Source organism: Scomber scombrus, chromosome 13, assembly GCF_963691925.1.
Source record: "Scomber scombrus chromosome 13, fScoSco1.1, whole genome shotgun sequence".
NCBI lineage: Eukaryota > Metazoa > Chordata > Actinopteri > Scombriformes > Scombridae > Scomber > Scomber scombrus.
Window position 1 is genome coordinate 7,943,399 of NC_084982.1, and position 18,687 is coordinate 7,962,085.

Here is an 18,687-nt window from a genome sequence, read left to right on the forward strand (position 1 = left end):
GTCAGCTGGGGTTATGGGAGTGGGCAACCATGGGGCATGAACAAGCCTTATCTGTTCACTGACTTCTATAGAAACCTATGCGCACCTTTCATCTGCCCTACAGATGTTTCACCTGCACCCACTAACCTCTCACTTCTGCTTTTCAGTTTTGCGTTTCATGGTTCTCTGCAGACACCTCTCCTGCCAGGTAGACTCACTAAGGACAACATCAGCCGAGCACAAAAAAAAAAAAAAAAACTCCTCACATTCTATACCCGCTGCTGACAGAGATGCTGCAGTGGAGTCCATCAGCTGGAAAACCAGGTCCATCTAGCTCACTGTAGTGTTACATGATGCATACTAGAGAAAACAGTCTGGTATTTACAGTATGAAATATGGACTTTTTTGTTACCTTATAGACTGACCACATACATCCCTGCAACAGCAACTGTGCTAGCTGCTTAACAGTTGCATGTCACACAAAGCAGGTTAATGATTGGATGTTGTAAACCCTGTACAGCTTGTTTTCACAGTACATATTCAAAACTTGAGGGGCTTAGTTCTGCTTGGTGCCATTATCGAGCTCACAGTCTGAAAGCTGGATACCTGTCAGGGCAGAAGATAACGAACCAGCTGTGTTTTAGTTGCATCAATATTATAAGACTCATAAAATAATAATTCTGAAGGAGTACAAAAAGCTGCAGATGTAAATAAAGACAGTTTTTTGTTTATTGACGCATAAAACATCCTTCAAACAATAAACCCATTTTCAAGGTAAGGTCTCTGTACAATGCTTACTAAGCAGTTTTATTTATATAGAAAATGTATGAGGGGCCGTGCTCAAAATCACAAGGCTCCTTCAAATTTAATGGCAGGTACTCTGGAAAAAAATTACAGCATTCCATCAACAAATATTTTTCAAGCAATAAATATGCATTTTATAAATAATGTAAATTTACATGAAAATAAAAAATAAAAAAAGAAACACATTAAAGTTCACTCTTTTGTCTGTGTGCAACCCTTTTTCTCTGTGACTTGGCTGTTTGTCTACAAATGATTTCCTCCCACCCCAAGTAACCAAAGACTCGTCATAGTTCCAGCTAAATAAAGGTTTCACTGATTTAAAAAAACAAAAAAGAAGACAAAGAAAAAGAAAAAATGGGGCAATGTTTGCAAAGAATGTGTCACTCAACTTTCACATTACAAATTTTTAAAAAATCTTGTTTTCCTGACCAAGGATTTGTCTACTTAACATACAAAAAGACAAGCTACGCTAATCACTCATCTCATGGAGGGGAGGAAACAAAAGCTTTTGTATCAACCCGCGAACAGAATACGAAAAAAAATTGAAAAAGGAAAAAAGAAAACCATGAAGTCAGTAGTCTGTGTGACGATGTTGCCAGTTAAAACATAATATGTACAAAACTTTCTTTCATCATTTTAATGTGGGATCATATGTGTGTGTATGTGTGTTTTTCTAGAGAAGTCCAGCTGAGCCAGCAGTAGAACAGTCTGGTCATGGTGACAGGAGGAGCTGCCGTCACCCTCCAGTCCACTGGGGGGAGGCACGCCACTCTGGGCAGGTTGCATAGACACACAGCTTTCACGCAGCTGCCTTATGGGATAGCTACAGAGCGCAGTTGGAGGACTGTCGGCTTACTTCCTGAATATCAGAAAAAAACAAAAAACAAACAAACAAGGGTTTCCGGAGAGTTTCTGATTAAGTCCGTTGTGGTTCAAACTGTCCTCAGAACAACAGAATGTTACCATCAAGAGGAAGGCAAGGGACTTGCCTGCAGAGAGAAAACACAAAACTCAAACCATGACTGGTTCTGACATTAAAGTGGAAAAAAGTTCATTTTGGTCTGATTAGGACTGGTCCTGCTGGTGGGTTTGTGCCTCATACTTACAAGTGTGAACTGGTCATAAACCTGCATGAGGTCATCTATCTTGTACTGCTCTAGCACCACAAAGTTATCCAGGTTAGCGTTGCCTCTTCGTGCGCAGTCCTGGCAGTGCACCACGTATGTTTTCCTGCTGTTGCTCTCGCTGGTTACAAACAGCAAGTCAAACACCTCCACCTGTGAGCAAGAGGCAGACGGAAGTGTGAACGGAGTAAGAAAAGCGCTGGTCACGCGATACGCCTGCATCAGGAAGGATCTAGGTGAGGTTGAGTCTACGGGTGCTTACCTCGCAGATACTGCAGTAGTGTGCCGGTTCGTTCTGGGTCCTCCCGTGCCATACCAGCTCCTTCCCAGCAGCCAACAGCAGCTCCCGTTGCATCTGACATTGCTTCAGAGTGCGCAGCAGACAATACCTAACACACACACACACACACAGTGGATGAGTTCAATGTGGCACACAAAAACACAATGCACCCAGTTTATAATTCTTTTCCTTATTGATGAATCTGTTGATTATTTTCTCAATTAATCGGATTAGTCGTTTAGTCTATCAAATGTCAGACAATTTGTTTCCTAAAGTTCAAGATGTGACCTACAATGTCTTGTGTTATCCCAGTCCACAACCCAAAGACATTCAGTTAACTATCACAGAAGACTGAGGAAACTCAGAAAATATTTAAGAAGCTGGAACCAAAGAATTTTCTAAATCTATTAATCTGTTATCAAAATATCATTGATCAAGCATTGCAGCTGTAACCCCGTTAGAAACTGGGTTTTACAGAAACGGCGACTTCCTTACTTGATCATCTCAAAGAGCTTGTGGTCCGACACTTTGATGTTCCTAGCCATGTTCCAGGAGAGGTGGATCATGGGGACGATGGATTTCACACTCTGCAGTTTGTTCCATTCGTAGCGCTCCACTGCCAGCTTGTACTGATGGGCTGAAAGACAGAAACACAGAACAGCTCTGGATAAGTGTTTCTCTATGGGAGGTTTAATGAGCATACAGACTCTCCGTTAGCAGCACTTTCGCATGCAGATGCTCCTGCTTACACCTGGACGCTGCCCTGAGTTTGGGATGGATCATTTTTGTATTTCTCTCAGCGGACGGCACAAATAATAAGCATTAAACGTTTTTCTCTGCGAGACTGTGCTAAACCTCTCATCTCATTCATGTTCTCACCCGTGAGGGGTCCGACATTCCATGCGATGTTGTTGCACCAGCCGATGGCCTGAACCCAGTGGATAGTGCCTGTGTTGAGCCACACCAGGTCCCCGGGACGCTGGATGAAGCGATAAACAGGCACGTTGGTCTCATACAGGTCCTCCAGGTTGGGCCACCAGGAACCCATCAGGAAGTTGATGTTGTTCCTTTAAAAGAAACAAATGCAGAGCTATCAGTGTTAACTCTGGGGATACAAATATAAGCTATGAAGAATGTTTCATGTCAAGCAACGTACTTTTCACAGAAGTCGTTGATGACGCCCCAGTACGGTTCAGGCACGGCAAACCACTCGCAGTCGCCAGGACCAATGTTGATGTTGACTGAACAGAAGTTATTGTTCTCTTGGTGACCTGCAAAGGGAAAGATATATTTAATAAACACACTGACAAAAAAAAAAATACAGACCCAGTAGTTATAATGATTGTGTCCATGTGTACCTGGTGTCCTGCTCCCTGGCACCTTCATGTAGAGCTGGACCGTGTTCATGCCCAGGATGGTGTGTCCCACATGGCTCAGCAGGTTGCCGGCTGAAACCACCCGAGAAAAGGCCGGCAGCTTACTCAACTCCTGAAGCTGCTGTTTCCACCTGTGCACACACAAAGTTACATGCAGCATAAGACAATATACAGACAATTAATGTTTTCCTTCATCACCCAGCCAAACGCGACATTATTTGGTGTGATATGTATTAAACAGTTTCACTTACTTCTTTTCATCGGAGAGGTCGATGTTGGTGCCAAACTTGAGGTGTCTGAATGGACCTTTCCTCCGCCGCATTAGACTGACATGAGAGAACATCGCTGGTTACTATCAGAAAATGAACTCTTTCACACAATCTGAGAGATGAGATGTGAGAAAACGGAAAGGCAAAGAAAACTCACCTGTCTGAGGAACCTGCTTCTGCCTCCACCTCCTTCTTCTTCTCATTCTCCTCCTGCCACATGATTTAAGATCAAACAAAACATAAGACAAAAAGTCTGTAGCTGAAAGTTAGCTGAAAGTAATTAAGTAAAGTCTGACCAAACTACAATATTCTATATACCAAAAACAATAACAGTTAAAATGCAGGCAATAACTGATCAAATATTTATCAACACATCTGTGTGCGTTGCTGCATGGATAAAATCTAATAAAAGACATTCTCCAGCCTGGTACACTGCCCAATTTGTATCTTTCTGAAGTGTGTGTGTGTGTATCCATCTCCCACTGACCCGCAGAGACTCCTGAAAGGAGGAGGCCTGGTACTGGGCATATTTCATGATGGTGGTGTGGGAGCGGCTGCTCTCGCAGCGCCACATCTTCCTGCTGCCACTGGGGTCCCAGTTTTCATCAGTGGGCTGAGCCAACTGGGTCCGCACTTCCACCAGATGGTCTGGATTTGCCTCCACCAGCGTCTTGGTCGAGAACAAGCCCAAGTCTGTGCGTGTATGAGGGGAAGGAAGATGGCAGCAGGGTGGTTAGTGGAAAGTCAAATATTGTGTTTAAAACAACATCTACCTAAAATATAAAAAGGTTGTGATTTTTCTGTTTTGTATAAATGTATTCAAATATATTGTTGTATATTGCATCATATAGTGTTCTGATGACTGAAGGAGAACAGGGTGGGATTTGTCCTCCTCACTAACAGTTGGTAAAAAGGAGAGCGGGTCAGGTGGGTGCAGGCTGTGTGTGAGTGGGGTACAATGTCTACACAACTTCTTAACGAATGAGCAGTAAACTATCTGTCAGATCAGAGCATTACATAATTGTGACAGAAGTTGTGATGTTAAGTTTTCTCCAACATGTGCAGTAACATTTCCCACTTGCAGGTGGTGCTGTTGCCATACATGTCAAAATTCATCCACAGAACACACTCCTTCACATGATTACAGAGACACACCCACAAAGCCACGTGAGAGTGCAAGAGACAGAAAACATCAGCCATGCATAAGGCTGCTGTCACTAACACGTCTGTAAATTAATTAATAAAAACAGACTCGGACTACTGAAATATAAAAAGTCTGTAACATGTTTCAGCAAAGAGTAGTGCATGTTCTGTGCACGTGTGGTGCAGACTCTCACCTAGTTTGAGTGCTCCAGCCAGTCCTCTGATGACGGTGACCGGGTTGGCGGCGTTGGTGCAGAACTGATGGAGAGGAGGGAAGAAGGCGTCCCGCTTGTTTTCTAGCTGTATTTGGGAAAAGAGACACAGAAGCAGTCAGGGGGGAGGTGAACCGACACCGGACTTATCGTGAGAATCAACACATTAAAAAAAGAAGAAGCCGACTAGTGTTTGTGTTTGTTGCTGTTGCCGAGATACTGTTGCTCTTAACATTGCGCACAACACTATCAGTAGTACTTCTCCTTCTACGGTGTGGGTTGTAGTTGTACGCACATAAATACTGGGCGTCGGGGGGTTGAGCTTTTCCTTTGGCAGTGGAGGGGAGGGTGTGTGAGGGGGTCGTGGCGGGGGACACTTGTCCAGGATGATGCTGCTAGTCGACAGGCCGTTCTTCCCCAAGTTTCTGCAGCCGGAGCAAAAAGGAGAGGAGATGAGTCAATTTATCAGCTTGAGTATTAGCAAGCATTGATGTGCAACATTATGTGCATTATATGCATTTACAAGCAATACTACAGTTCACATTTTGACACATGCAGCCTCATCACTTCTGTACAACACAAAACTATGTTACTTCATTCTAGCTGACATCAACAAAACTTGCAATCAAATATACAGCAGCCTCACTTTTGGACATCTAAGGTAATATTTGAATAGCACACTGAGAAAGAAGCTAGCTGATCAAGTGTTTTATCTTTTTTTTTTAACAAAGCTATAGCAGTGAATTAATACTCATTTGAACTACTGATGCCTGATAATTCCACTTTCAGTCCTTTGTTAATTATTAACTACTGCTCTTTGCCAGTAGAGAGAGGAGAAGACTGTTTTTTTAATATCCATGGCCATCACTCCTTCATCAGGTGATAGCTGATATCTTTGGCATTAGGCGTTAGGACATACACGTTAGGTCTACAAACTAGAATGATACAACTGGCTTATAAAGCATGCCAGTGAGCTAGGATAGAGCAGTTCTGACCAATGAAAGTACAGCAGGCAGGAACTCCCACCTTTTGCAAACCAACACATGATGTGGTTCATATTTGTAGCAGTTTGTTAACAAGTGAAACCAGACACAAACAAACTTTACAGCCCTTTTTTTTTTTTTTCAAATTAACCAGACTGATTTAAGTGTCAGTACTGGATTTTATTTGGCTGTAACAGCTTGTTACCTGCGCTCTGCTGACACATCTGCAGCAGTTGGAGATAATCGTCGCTGTCACACATTCCTGATATGTCCAACTCAGAGTTACGAACAGAAGGCTGATGTGAATGTTATTTTTCTGACAATTATGGTCTGAATGATGTGATGTGAACATGGCATAGGAGGACTGGCCTATAAATACAGGACTCTAGCGCTCTTTGGGGGCAAAATATATAATGGTACATCTCAATATAAGGTGTTGGTGTTGTAAAGTGACAGGAGCAATATTCCAGCATTACAAGGATCCCCACACCTATAAAAATCATAGGTAGGCACTCACAACATACTCAACAAATCTGTGTCTGACATCAGCGTCCTCATGATGCTGCGGTGAAAAATATCTATTCATTTGGACTTTAAAGACACAAGGTGGTAGTTTGTATCCAAATAAGATGATGAATAACACCAGCACGTGGTGCGGGGTCAAAATGTCGTGACATTTGCCAAAAGCAGCTGAGAATCAACACGTTACTCACTTTTACACATGATTTTACATCTCAATGCGTCTGCTGCTGCTCAGCTGCCACAATCACTCAGGGTCATGTGGCGTCACCTTTTTCAATGAACAATGAGCTAGTGAATGCCCACAGCTCATTCAAAAATGAGTCTATGACACAGTTCCTGGTTGGTTGCTCGATTACGTTACTAGCTGTTTACAGCAAACAAATTACAACCAGGTTCTCCAACATACAGTTACTGTCACGATCAAATCTCAGAGGTCTAAAACTACAAGAATTTCGCTTTTTAAATAATTGCTTGCTTAACATTTTATATAGAAGACATTTTAATCACCAAATTAAAGATGTAAAATGACCAAAAATTTTCCACACACACACACACACACACACACACACACACACACACACACACACACACACACACACACACACACACACACACACACACACACACACACACACACACACACACACACACACACACACACACACACACACACACACACACACACACACACACACACACAAAGAATTAAAATACCACACGCAACCATAGTTTAACTAGAGTTAACTGAAGCCTGCAGGCTTCTTACCTGCATGCTTTGAGCACTTCACTGGAGCTGGGGTAGATGGAAACCGAGGACCAGGGTGACAAACCGGCAGCGTTTTTGTGTCTATGAGTTCCTGCAGAAGGCTCTACCTTCATTGGGCTCTGGGAGTCCTCCGGCCCCTTCCCGTTGACAGTGGGCCCCTGACTGTTGGTGTTGGACGGGCTGTTAAGGCAGGAGAGGCTGTTGGTGGCGTGTGGGTCTGCTGAGCGGGGAGAGGGTGTAGCAGTGGCTGAAAGTGGCGAGGATGCCGACGAGTGCTCTGTAACTGGTTTGGCAGCACCGTGGAGACCCGGGTGGACGTTGTTGATTTTCTCTGAGGAAGGCCCTCCATGGTTACTACAGTTATTGTTATCGTCATTACTGGTTGTATTGGCTTTTCCCTTTAGCAAGGCTGAGAGCTGAGGATTGTCTGAACTGAGCACGCCGGGGGCGGGAGAGCCAGGCTGAGACAGGCTAGCAGAGCTGTCCGTCACCCGCGGTTGGACGTGATTAGTCAATCCCTGCGCGGGTGTGGTGCTGGGACTTAGGGGTGTCCCTGCGGAATGCCTGACGGCGGCCTCAGGACCTGATGGCAAAGTGGCAGCAGCGCCACTGCTGCCATTCTTGCCCCCTGAAGGCGCGGTGTCTTTGGTGTGGACCCCTGAGGTAGTAGCGGAGTGGGGGGGTGAGGACAAGTGGTTGGGCGTGGTCTGGGGAGAGGTGGGGGACAAAGAGGAGGCTGAGGAGGAGGCAGTGCAGGGCCCAGAAGAATGTCCAACCTGATTCAGAATGCCAGAGGAAGAAAAAGAGGTCTGAGGGGAGGAGGAGGAAGAGAAAGGGGGTTCTCCATTGGGACCTGCCGAATGTGAACCTGGACCTTTTTGAAGCCCCTGGACAGAGAGAGAGATAAACAAGAAAATACACTCTTAAAAATACACAATACATTAAATAATCAAAAAACAGCACACCGTATAATTTTAACTATCACAAAAAAAGGAATATAAGAAAATTCAGATCTCAGGACAGCAAAAAAAAAATTGAATTTGAAGGTGGTAACCATGGAAACGTCAGAGGAGCCGCTGGTATACCTGAGTCGTAGTGTTGCGTTGTTGGCTCCTCCATGTCTCGTCTGCATGACTGGGACTACTGGTAGTGCTGCTGGTGCTGGGGTGACTGGCGGCTGTGCAGTTGTGAGGTAGAGAGTTCTGCTGCGGGTAAGGCACGTTTCCGTTGCTCGTGCCGCCACCTCCCAGTCCCAGGGTGTGATTTTTGCCCCGAGAGCCCGTGTCCTGGTGGCCCAGCGGCGCCGACGAAGGACTCGAAGAACAGGATCCATTGGCTGTGGGCTGGGTGACACACGGGGGTCGGATGGCTGTGTGATTCAGAGGGGAGGTGCGCGAGAGGCCAGCGTGGTGGTGAGAGGACTCAGCCAAAGGACCGTTGGGAAGGCTGGGCCGTGGCTGGCCACCCGCTGCTGCCTGCTGCCTCATCTGACACAGAGAAAAGGAACAACATCAGGGTCCATCAGGAAAAACTCTCTAAAGATGTCACATTAGGTTGTTACATCATTGTAAGGTTTGGAAATGAATTTGAGAATTCAAATTGTGTGGGAGATCTGCCAATTGAACAAAATATCTGCCGTGGAGCTGAACTGTTAGTGTGCAGCAGTGGTTCTCATCACCACTCATTGTATTGCTACAGCAGTACAAGTGAACTTTTCAGATAAATAGAAGCATCACATAGCAGATGCATTTATGTATAATAATAGTTCGGTATAATCAAAGTTGCGTGTGTGTACCTGCTGCTGATGTTGCTGCATGACGGAGAACTGATTCTCCAGCTGCTCCAGCATCTGCACCTGGAGAGGCTTGAGGTTAGCTTGGTTGGTCCGCAAGTGATCCAGGAGCTGCACATTTCAGAACATTTTTAGGTTATTTACAGAAGCTTAAAATCATGTTTAAACTATCAGTTAAACAAATTGTACATACTATGCTTGTACAGAAAAGAAATGGCTTCAAACCTAAAGCCAAAAAGCCAGCTGTGAGCCTCATGTTTGGTCTTTAATGTTTACACTCATCTACATATACTGTATATATCAGCATGACACATGGTTTATAGACATTTTTGATTTGGGACATCTGTGAAGAGGTAAAAAAAAAAAAAAGAGTTTAACTTGGTATTTTAGAATCAACTTTACCAAGGACACACATGCATATTTTTTTAGCTTCCTGATGATCTGTCCATCAGGCTCACTCATACAGATTGTGCTTGTGTTTTTGATGTGATGCTTTCAGCATGTTTTGTTTCAATGTACCTGCATCTGCTGACACTTCCCTTTTCATATCAAGGTGGAGTTAATCTTGTGACGTTCAGTTTATAACAGGCTCCATTGTTGTTGCCTTATGATCAAAAATCTCCAAAACAACAAAAACCTAAGCTGACAAATCAGTTCTTTTCGCAGGCTACATGTTTAGTCTCTGTTGCTACGCTATAACTTATACTGGGTAGAAGACGAGCTTCAGGGGTGAAAAAATCTTGTATTTCATTTCTGATTGTGAATTTTAGAGTTTTTCAGATATGAGATCCAACAAATAGTTCAATTTAGTTTACAAAACGTGAGAGGTTTCCTACCTGAAGCTTCTGTGGCGTTAGGTACCAGCTGGGAATCTGCTGTTGATTGGGACTGTTTGCCCATGAATCTGTAGCACCCTGTATGCAAAACAAAAAGAATAAGAAAATCTGTATCCACAGCTCGCCCTCTCTATTTCCCAGCAGATCAGTAATGTTAATGTTGTTAGCAGTACCTTTGCTGGGCTGGCAGTGCGTTTCCTTTTGGCAGGACTGGCCTGTGGGTCTGTGTGATTGCTGGCGGCCTGGCCTCCCTCCCCCTTACAGGCCTAAAAACCCAGCACAGGGACATTACTTTGAGGACGAGTGTTTTTTCTTCTCTTCAACAAAACTACAGTTCAAAATGAGCACTGATCACATGAAGAACACAATCATGAACCCAAACTCTTCTGCACAATGCCATCAAATACACTGACTACATTTACATGCACATCAATTTGAGCATTTAAATAATGCACGTGTGGCAATACTCCAGTTAAAATATGGTTTGTCTTAACACCTTAATCTAACTGGCAGTTATTGATTAAGGTCATAATCAGAGTATTCATGCTGTGATTATGAAACAATGCAACATTAGTTGCATTAGTGGAGGGTTGTTTAGACATGCAGACCACATATTCTGATCACTCCAGAGTTTTCACTGGTTGTTGATCATTTCCCTCCTACCCTGAGACGGGTCAAATCATTAATAAAGTCTACACATAACAGCAGATTACATTTAATCACTCACATCTCAAACTTCAATACTGGAGCAAGTAGAAGTGACCTAAAATCTGTTGTTCTTAGAGTTACTTTTAGGGAAAAACAAAGCAAGTGCTAATGATGGAAGTGATGTTAATCCAAAAGAGGATGATGTCAGTGTTGAAGGTTGTAATAGACAAAACTGCATGAAAACAGATTAGATGTGTAAAAAAACATGTGTTGATGGTGGTGCGGGGTCAGCCTGTATAACTGATGTGCATGGCTGAGATGTGTCTAATTTTCATAGAGAGGGATGTGACCAGCTGCTCCAGTATTAACCCATTTGTAAAAAGAACAACTGGAGATAAAATTGTCAAATACATGACACAGGGATGCATGCATTGACACTACTTAATATACTGTATCCATTTAACATGCAGCATATTCAGTCTTGCATTTTGCCAAGTATGTTGCAATGACATCTCTGCATTAAGGATTAAAGTTGTAGGACATAATGAGTTCCTTAAAGCATTCCTTAATCATTTTTACACTTGTCACTTGACTCAGGGGGTTAAATAATATGGTCTGTTTGGGATAAAACGTCTTAGCTTTAATATTCCTCATGAATGTTATTGTTCAAGTAGTTTCCCAAAGGCTGGAGTCTCTTGTATAAACTGGGTCTCACCTGCTGTGCCTGTGCAGTGTTCAAGGCCCCCTGCCTGGACGTGAGCTCAGCAGGAATGGGTAGGCTCCATGCCTCCTCAATACTAGGAAGCATTTTACTCTTATTCTGCAGACTACCTGGCTGTAGGTTACACAATTGAGCCTAGGAGAAATTGTGTAAGACACATACTTTTAGTGCTTAACTTGAGTCCAACAAGACAAGAACTAACACAGACTACTCGTCACCCGAAGGTGGCGTTTCAGGTAAGCGTTTACAGAATATTTTTTTAAAAAAAGGTTCAATGCCATGAATGTATGCTTTACAATTACAAGTGAGGAAAAAAAATATGCTTAAACACAGCAATATGAATTATTATTCATATCTCAGTGGTCAAATAAATCAAAATGACAAAAAGCACAATCTGCATTTTTTTTTCTTTAAAAATCCGATTGTTTGAAATGCTTGGCAATAAAAACACACAGCACTTCAGTACACACACGCACCAAAATACTCCACGACATCTAAACAGACAGGGTTGCTTGGTGCTATGGCTCATCGAAATGCCGGCCCCTACCTGCAGCAGTTTGATGCGTTGTGTGAGTGCAGCAGTGTTGAGGCAAGTCTTGCTGCGCGTAGCATTGATGTAGCATTTGATAGCGTCGTGCGGCTGGCCGCAGGATTCGTAGAGGGTGCCCAGGTCCATCCAGGCGGCGGAGTGGTTGTGGTCCAGTTGAACAGCACAGATGTAAGCCTGCAGCGCGTCCATAGGCTGGTTCTGCTGCTGGTAGAGCACCCTGGAGGAAAAAGCGAGGAGGGCGGGTGATACTCTTGCCGACCCTTTCAGGATTTAAGCCCTTAAAAGTCTGAGCCATCCCAACCTCTCACTAACTCTCAGAGGACACAACCCACGCTTCGACATCAATTTAAAAACCCTTTCTGCTCACGTTTTGCTCTGTGATCCACCTCTCCCTTCGGCCTCTGTCGCACTTAAGTTGCGCTACAGTTTCTCCATGAGGCATTCTGACTGTCACTGAACCCCTCAGCACAAGCCGCCCTTCAACTGATGAACCAACTATTCCCCCCCCCCTCTCTCAGAAACTTACAGATATTATATTTCATTAAGCAAGACATGTTATTCACACCTCTCAGTATAACAAGGCAGTGCCCAGTTCTGCTCTTACCCTATGGAGCACCAGGTGTCAGCACTGGCCTCCGACTTATCAATGGACTGACGATAGGAGATGAAGGCATCCTGCACCTTCCCAATACTGGAGTAGCACCTGGAGGAGAGGATATGGACAAAGAATCAATTCATCTGTAAATTCTTTTCTTCATAATTTGCATGTGTTTTGTGCATTTTCCCATTAGTTGCAGTGTGAAAAAAACAACAACACCAGAACATTTGTTAAATTAAAAAACAGAAAAGCATTCTGAAAAGGCTCATTTGAAGTTGCATGCACAGCACGCTTGTGTGCATGAACTGATGAGGCTAATTGATCTTACAGATATAGCTTCAAGGCTGCAGCTAACAGTGGAGTGATGTAACAATAAGGAGTGTTAAGTGATAAGAAATTCACAATGAGTTCAAACATACAGTACCAGTCAAAAGTTTGGACACACCTTCCCATTCACTTCAATGAGAAAGTGTGTCCAAACTTTTGACTGGTACTGTATATAAGACAAATGTTAAAAATTCTGCCATGTTAATAGGATTTGATTTTTTTCTTTTCGTTACACTCTGGTCAGAGGCGACATTTTGTGCGTCTGTCGGGGGGGAGGGGTTAGGTTAGCTCCAACACCTGCTATTTGCCTTCATGAGGAACCGAACTCAACGGCACAGAAAGATAATTGGTGTGAAGCCCGTGCCTACAAGCGCATTAATCACTACATTCACCTAATATCAAGCTCAAGTAGCCACAAACACCAGCAGATGGTTTTGAAGGTAAAACAAACATTCTAATCAGTACTAAAGGTTAGAGGCTAGCCTCTAAAACAAAAAAACAAACATTCACGCCCTTGTTTGTCTTACCTGCCGAGAAAGTACCAGGACTGGCCAGAGTTCGGGTCTGCTTCTAGAGACTTCTGCAGACACTGGATGGCATAGCTGTCCTTGGTGCCTTTATCCCCCAACTGCTCCACCGTGTGATGCATCCAGCCTGGAAGAGCACAGAGTAAGATTTCAGGGCTCAAACAATGCTGGTAAAAGTAACTGGCTTTTGCTCTTATATTTAAAAGCTAAATCAGAACCAGTACTGAGTGGTTTCTATTATGTGCACTGGATTCAGAGCAGTGTGGAGTGAGTTGAATCACGTGGAAAGGCTAATGTCAAGTATCTGAACCCACAGACACCATTAGGCCATGAAAAAGGTGAGTCCACTGTCAGATTTGCAAATAGAGGAGTCTCAAACTAAACAAATGGCTTGTCCTTGCAAAGCTCCCCAATGAAAGAGGAAGGGGAGGAAAGAAGCAGACAAAGAGGAGGGGGAAGGGGGGGGGGGGGGGGTCTTCCTCTCTCACACACACAAACACACTTACTTCAAAAGGTCTCACATGAGACACCCTTTTCAAACAACTCCTCCCTACGCAGACACACCCAAAGCACACAAGGTAGAGATGGGCAATTTACAGCAAAATATACTATCTCTCTTTCTCTCTCAGGAAAGACGGTTGCAATGTAGTCGCGGACCTCCCCGCTTCATCTCCTACACACCTGTGGCAAGCTCCGTGGGTCACCATGACAACCTCGGCAGGCTAGACTGGGAATGATTTTTTACAACTGGGTGAGCTGGTGGGGGGCGTGGGGTGGCTGTCTACACTGTGGCTGGGAGGAAAATGCAAATCTCTCCGCGTTTGCAAAGGGTAATGTCTCTGAAAATGTTCATCTGTAAACCTGTAGATAGAGTTAAAGCTTTATTAACAAAGCACCATGAAAGGAAACCAAATCAACCAAATGCAGATACATATTGACACAATCTGCTTTATTCATACCATTTTAAAGATGGCTACAAATAATACAAAGCGACTGAATCACGTCGAATGATTTATATACATTCTACATGTTTGCATTTGTATGCCATATAAATATTGAATGCTACACTCTCTTGCACTTGACTGCTCTTCTACATATTGCACTTGCTTAGTACTTGTTCTGCAATGGACACTATATAATCATTCTGTCATGTAGGCTGTGTAAAATCAACAGTACACCCAAAGAAATGTGAAGTCAATGTATCTGATAAGAGGAAGATAATGAAACTGTCAATACTGCCTCCCATAGTCTTTTCTTTTTTTTGGTTTGGTTTTTTTGGGGGAAAAAATGGGTATGACATGCAACAAATGTCCTTTGCCAGACTCAAACCAGGGACATTGCGAGTATATGGCATGTGCTGTAAGCACTCAGCTTGTAAGTTGTTCAGCCTTTAAAATGTTTGGTTTTCCTAGTTTAACCTGCTAGATGAAGGCTCTGAAATCAACAACAAGTGAAAATGGGTCCAAAGCATCTTCTGATGTCTCTACTGCAAAAATGCAGAGTGGAACCAAATCATCTGTCAAGCAGCCAAGAATTACAGTTGTCTCATGAAGAAAAGGTCTTAAAAAACGCTAACTGCCAGAGAGAATCATTTTGACCACTTTGTAGTGTGTGACTGATTAACACGCTACATAAATGAGAGATATACATTCTGCTTTAACGGTTAATCTCAGTTGTCATGGCGACATGTCGTAGCATATTTGCATTAACTTGAACATTTATCACATTTTTCTTAGCACTTCACGTGGTGCCACCTGTCACTATGTATCACTGTAATCAATGTCTTCTCGAGTTGAAAGTCGTCCCTGGAAATAGCTTTTTAACACGATCACAAATGACAATGATCTACCAGATGTGTTTAGCTTACAGCCTTGAAGCGCACTGGAGACTTAGGGAAGAAGCAACAAACCTGAAGTAAACCATTTTTTGTTCAACTCCAGCAAACAAATTCCAGTTTTATTTTGTTGCATTAGCCAATTCAAATAATCCATCTGCCTCGGAGTCACATTATCAGCACAATCCGATTCCTAATGTGCACATTTATCATAGAATAATCAACAAATGAGTTCAGATTTGCAGTTAAACCACTTTTTCCTCCAATCAACATCACAGTAAAACCTTAGAAATCAACTTTAAATGTGTGTACTTGTAATAAAAAAAATTAAAAAAATGATGTCCAATCATTCAAGTCAGGTGTGTGAAGTTGAATTTATGTTTCTAAATAGTGAGATTTGATTGCAAAGTTATAATACTGACAAAAACTGTTTCCCAAACTCCTCTTCTTAAAGTGCTAATGCAACATAATTTTGCATTTGTGTTGCCAGTGCGTCTCTACACACTCTGTGGGGGGAAGGGAATGAGAGAAAACAATGCTCTGTTGCAACAGACACGCTGACACCATCACTTTGAAAAACAGGTAGAAAGTAGCTCAAATCTGGTGTGGGAACAAATATCACTGAGCCAAATGATGGCACATACCAATGCAATGCCATTACAATACAAAGTATTTCAAGATACAGAAAGCCAAAAAAATAAAAACATTTCACCAAGCGCAATCAGTTACACGTGGTGACGAGAGTATTAAGAGTAATATATGATCAAGTGACACTCACCAAGTTGTTGCAGTGTGGTTGCCTTCACCTGTGCAGGAAGATTTTCCGTCTGCAACAGACTTTCATAAGCTTCTTTCGCCGCTCTGTACTTCTTCTGCAGGCAGAATGAGAGGAGGGAAAAAAACGAAGAGAGAGACGGAGAGGTTGTTGAAACCAGACAGGAGGGTCAGTGTGTTTTATGGTTCTATCTGGACAGACACAAAGAGTCTAAAGACCTCCTCACACTTGTAATGACCAGACACACACAAACACACACACACACACACACACACACACACACACACACACACACACACATACACACATACACGGGGGAGGGTCAGAGTAGAAGACGACAGACCAGACTCAACATGTCTGGCAGCTTCAAGTGTGTGTGTCCGCTGCTGCTTAGGTGTATGAGTGTGTCCCCTGCAGTCCGTGCTTTGTATTTTGGGGAAACCTGAACTGCTTGCCCTTAGGTGAGTCCACTGTTTGTTTTAACTTAGCGACCTTATTGACCTTGGGTCTGAAACGATACGTAGAAGTGTGTGTGCGTGCAGAGACTGAATGTTCTCTTATCAGCTTTAACAGCCATCTCAGAAGCAACCCCCCTTCGGACACACATCTCTACAGACCCGAAAGCTCCAAATGTCCAAGAGTGTGTGTGAGTGCATGTGAGGGTTTGTGCACACACACACACACACAGTCTGGTCCTGGACTCTTCCTGTCTGTGCACCATAAAGACACCTCAGGGTAAACACTGACACTTGGGGCACATAAATGAGTCTGTTAGGGGTTCCTTCCTGCTCGGACTAATGATTGTCATCAAGCCAGGCATCGTCAAGACAACAAACATACAACATATCAAATCTCAACTGATATTTGAGACTCCCATGATCAACACAAAACTGAAGACTCATTAAAACAAAAACCCAAATAAAGACCTAAAATCATAATTTAAAAAAAAACTACTCCAGAAAAAAACATTCTACAATTATGTACAGTTATGTCACATGATTATGTACAAGTTTAACTTCCACAGCTGTGGATGAAATGTTTTTTCGCAGCACAGTGTAAGCACACATTATAATAATGCACTTCAATGATAGCCTAAAGAGAGGACCATGTATTTAAATGTCTTCAGTGTGAGGGGGGAAAACAGACAAAAGACACTTTAGACTGCAGTTAATTAAATAAAGCATGAGTGACAGGTGGTCATGTAGCATGAATTTCAAGTTTCATAGTGTCCTGCGTTCTCTTTCCTCAGAGTGTGCAATACAGCAAGGCAGTGTGAGTGTGCTGTCTACTGCTTTTCTCCCAGCTATTTTCACAGTTGTGGTTGTCAGGTTCTCCAAGCGTCCCCTTTAAAGAGATCCAAGTAGATTCAGCTCAGTGTCGAATTAATCTAATTACCAACTGTGAGAAAGAAGCACCGGCTGTGTGTTGAATGGCTGGAATGACTCTTATCTTGTTAGTAATGAAGTTGGTAAAGTAATGGAGAAAGTCAAGATGTCACTAGGAGTGACGCACCTGCAGTTAAATATAGTATTGTAACTATAGCAACCATAGCATACTGCAACTATAACATACAGTACAGCTGTTTAACTGTTGACCAGAGCTACGTTGGTGCTTGCCAATAACAGACACCTGCCAGCCAATTAAAATCTCTTCACTTTTAATCATATACATGACCTCATTTATCTAGATGAGTATCAGTGAGAGTGCTGGAGTTTATACTGTGTATTTCATTGATAAGTCAAACTCACGAACGGCAACCGCCAGCTTCACATATTTGATGGGTTACAGAAGCTTGAACCTCACAGGACTTTTGGCGCTTTTCCACTACACAGTTTCAGCACGACTCGCCTCGCCTCGGCACGGTTCCTTTTCCATTACAAAAAAGTACCTACTCAACGTGGGCGGGGTCGTCATAGCACGGCTCCGCGAAACTGCCGTGACTTCGTTTTATACGCGACACAAAACACATAAACAATGGAGGACATGGAGGCAATGGTGTACTTGCTGCTGTATGAGGCTTTCTGTCACACACAAAGCAAGAAAATTGATCCGTATAGCTGTAACTATGGTTGTAACGCTGCTGCCGGTATTTAAAAATTCCGGGTTTGATTCTTGTGTGGGACGGCTCATGACTCTTCCAGCGACAACTACCAATCAGCGGCCAGCAGTGTGTTGACGTCACATTTTAGTACCGGCTTGGCTCGCTTGGAACCTCACCAGAGCAGGTACTAAAAAAGGACCAGGTACCAGGTACTTTCCCTAGTGGAAACGCAAAAAGAACCGAGGCGAGTCGAGGCGAGGCGAGTCGTGCTGGAACGGTGTAGTGGAAAAGCGCCATTTGTAAATGTGTCAGAAGTGGTAAAAAATTATGTTTTATGGGTCTTGGGTACCAAAGTGGTAAAATGGCTCAATAGTGCCCCCTACAAAAAAAATTGTAAGCCAAAGCCTCCACCTTTAAATCTGACGCAGTCCAGTACTTGGGCAGCAGATGCAACTGACTTGGAGCCATACCCAAAATCCAACAGGAAGTCAACCATTTTGAGATGACAGATGAGGTACTTCAACAACTTCTCCTTAGAGAATTGGTCAGTGTCATCTAAAAATATTTGAGATGCAAAAAC

The 18,687-nt window shown here is 43.2% G+C and overlaps 1 protein-coding gene across 3 annotated transcripts in view; it reads right to left on the minus strand.

The window, feature by feature from the left end:
• Positions 1-678: 678 nt before the first annotated feature.
• kdm6a (lysine (K)-specific demethylase 6A) overlaps positions 679-18,687 on the minus strand; it is a 39,389-nt gene continuing 21,380 nt past the window's right edge. The window contains exons 9-30 of one of the 3 annotated variants that reach the window (XM_062431828.1): positions 16,070-16,163; positions 13,458-13,584; positions 12,610-12,708; positions 12,003-12,222; positions 11,450-11,590; positions 10,260-10,352; positions 10,087-10,164; positions 9,254-9,361; positions 8,544-8,945; positions 7,459-8,345; positions 5,483-5,612; positions 5,170-5,275; positions 4,320-4,525; positions 3,990-4,042; positions 3,815-3,889; positions 3,546-3,694; positions 3,344-3,458; positions 3,067-3,254; positions 2,683-2,824; positions 2,170-2,296; positions 1,890-2,060; positions 679-1,642 (exon numbers count right to left, since the gene is read on the minus strand). In XM_062431828.1, coding sequence (XP_062287812.1) covers positions 1,607-1,642; positions 1,890-2,060; positions 2,170-2,296; positions 2,683-2,824; positions 3,067-3,254; positions 3,344-3,458; positions 3,546-3,694; positions 3,815-3,889; positions 3,990-4,042; positions 4,320-4,525; positions 5,170-5,275; positions 5,483-5,612; positions 7,459-8,345; positions 8,544-8,945; positions 9,254-9,361; positions 10,087-10,164; positions 10,260-10,352; positions 11,450-11,590; positions 12,003-12,222; positions 12,610-12,708; positions 13,458-13,584; positions 16,070-16,163 — 3,747 coding nt within the window. In that variant the 3' untranslated portion in view covers positions 679-1,606. Of the gene's footprint in view, positions 2,061-2,169; positions 2,297-2,682; positions 2,825-3,066; positions 3,255-3,343; positions 3,459-3,545; positions 3,695-3,814; positions 3,890-3,989; positions 4,043-4,319; positions 4,526-5,169; positions 5,276-5,482; positions 5,613-7,458; positions 8,346-8,543; positions 8,946-9,253; positions 9,362-10,086; positions 10,165-10,259; positions 10,353-11,449; positions 11,591-12,002; positions 12,223-12,609; positions 12,709-13,457; positions 13,585-16,069; positions 16,164-18,687 lie in introns of all 3 variants that reach the window. The other 2 variants (XM_062431829.1, XM_062431827.1) reach the window with 2 other exon arrangements.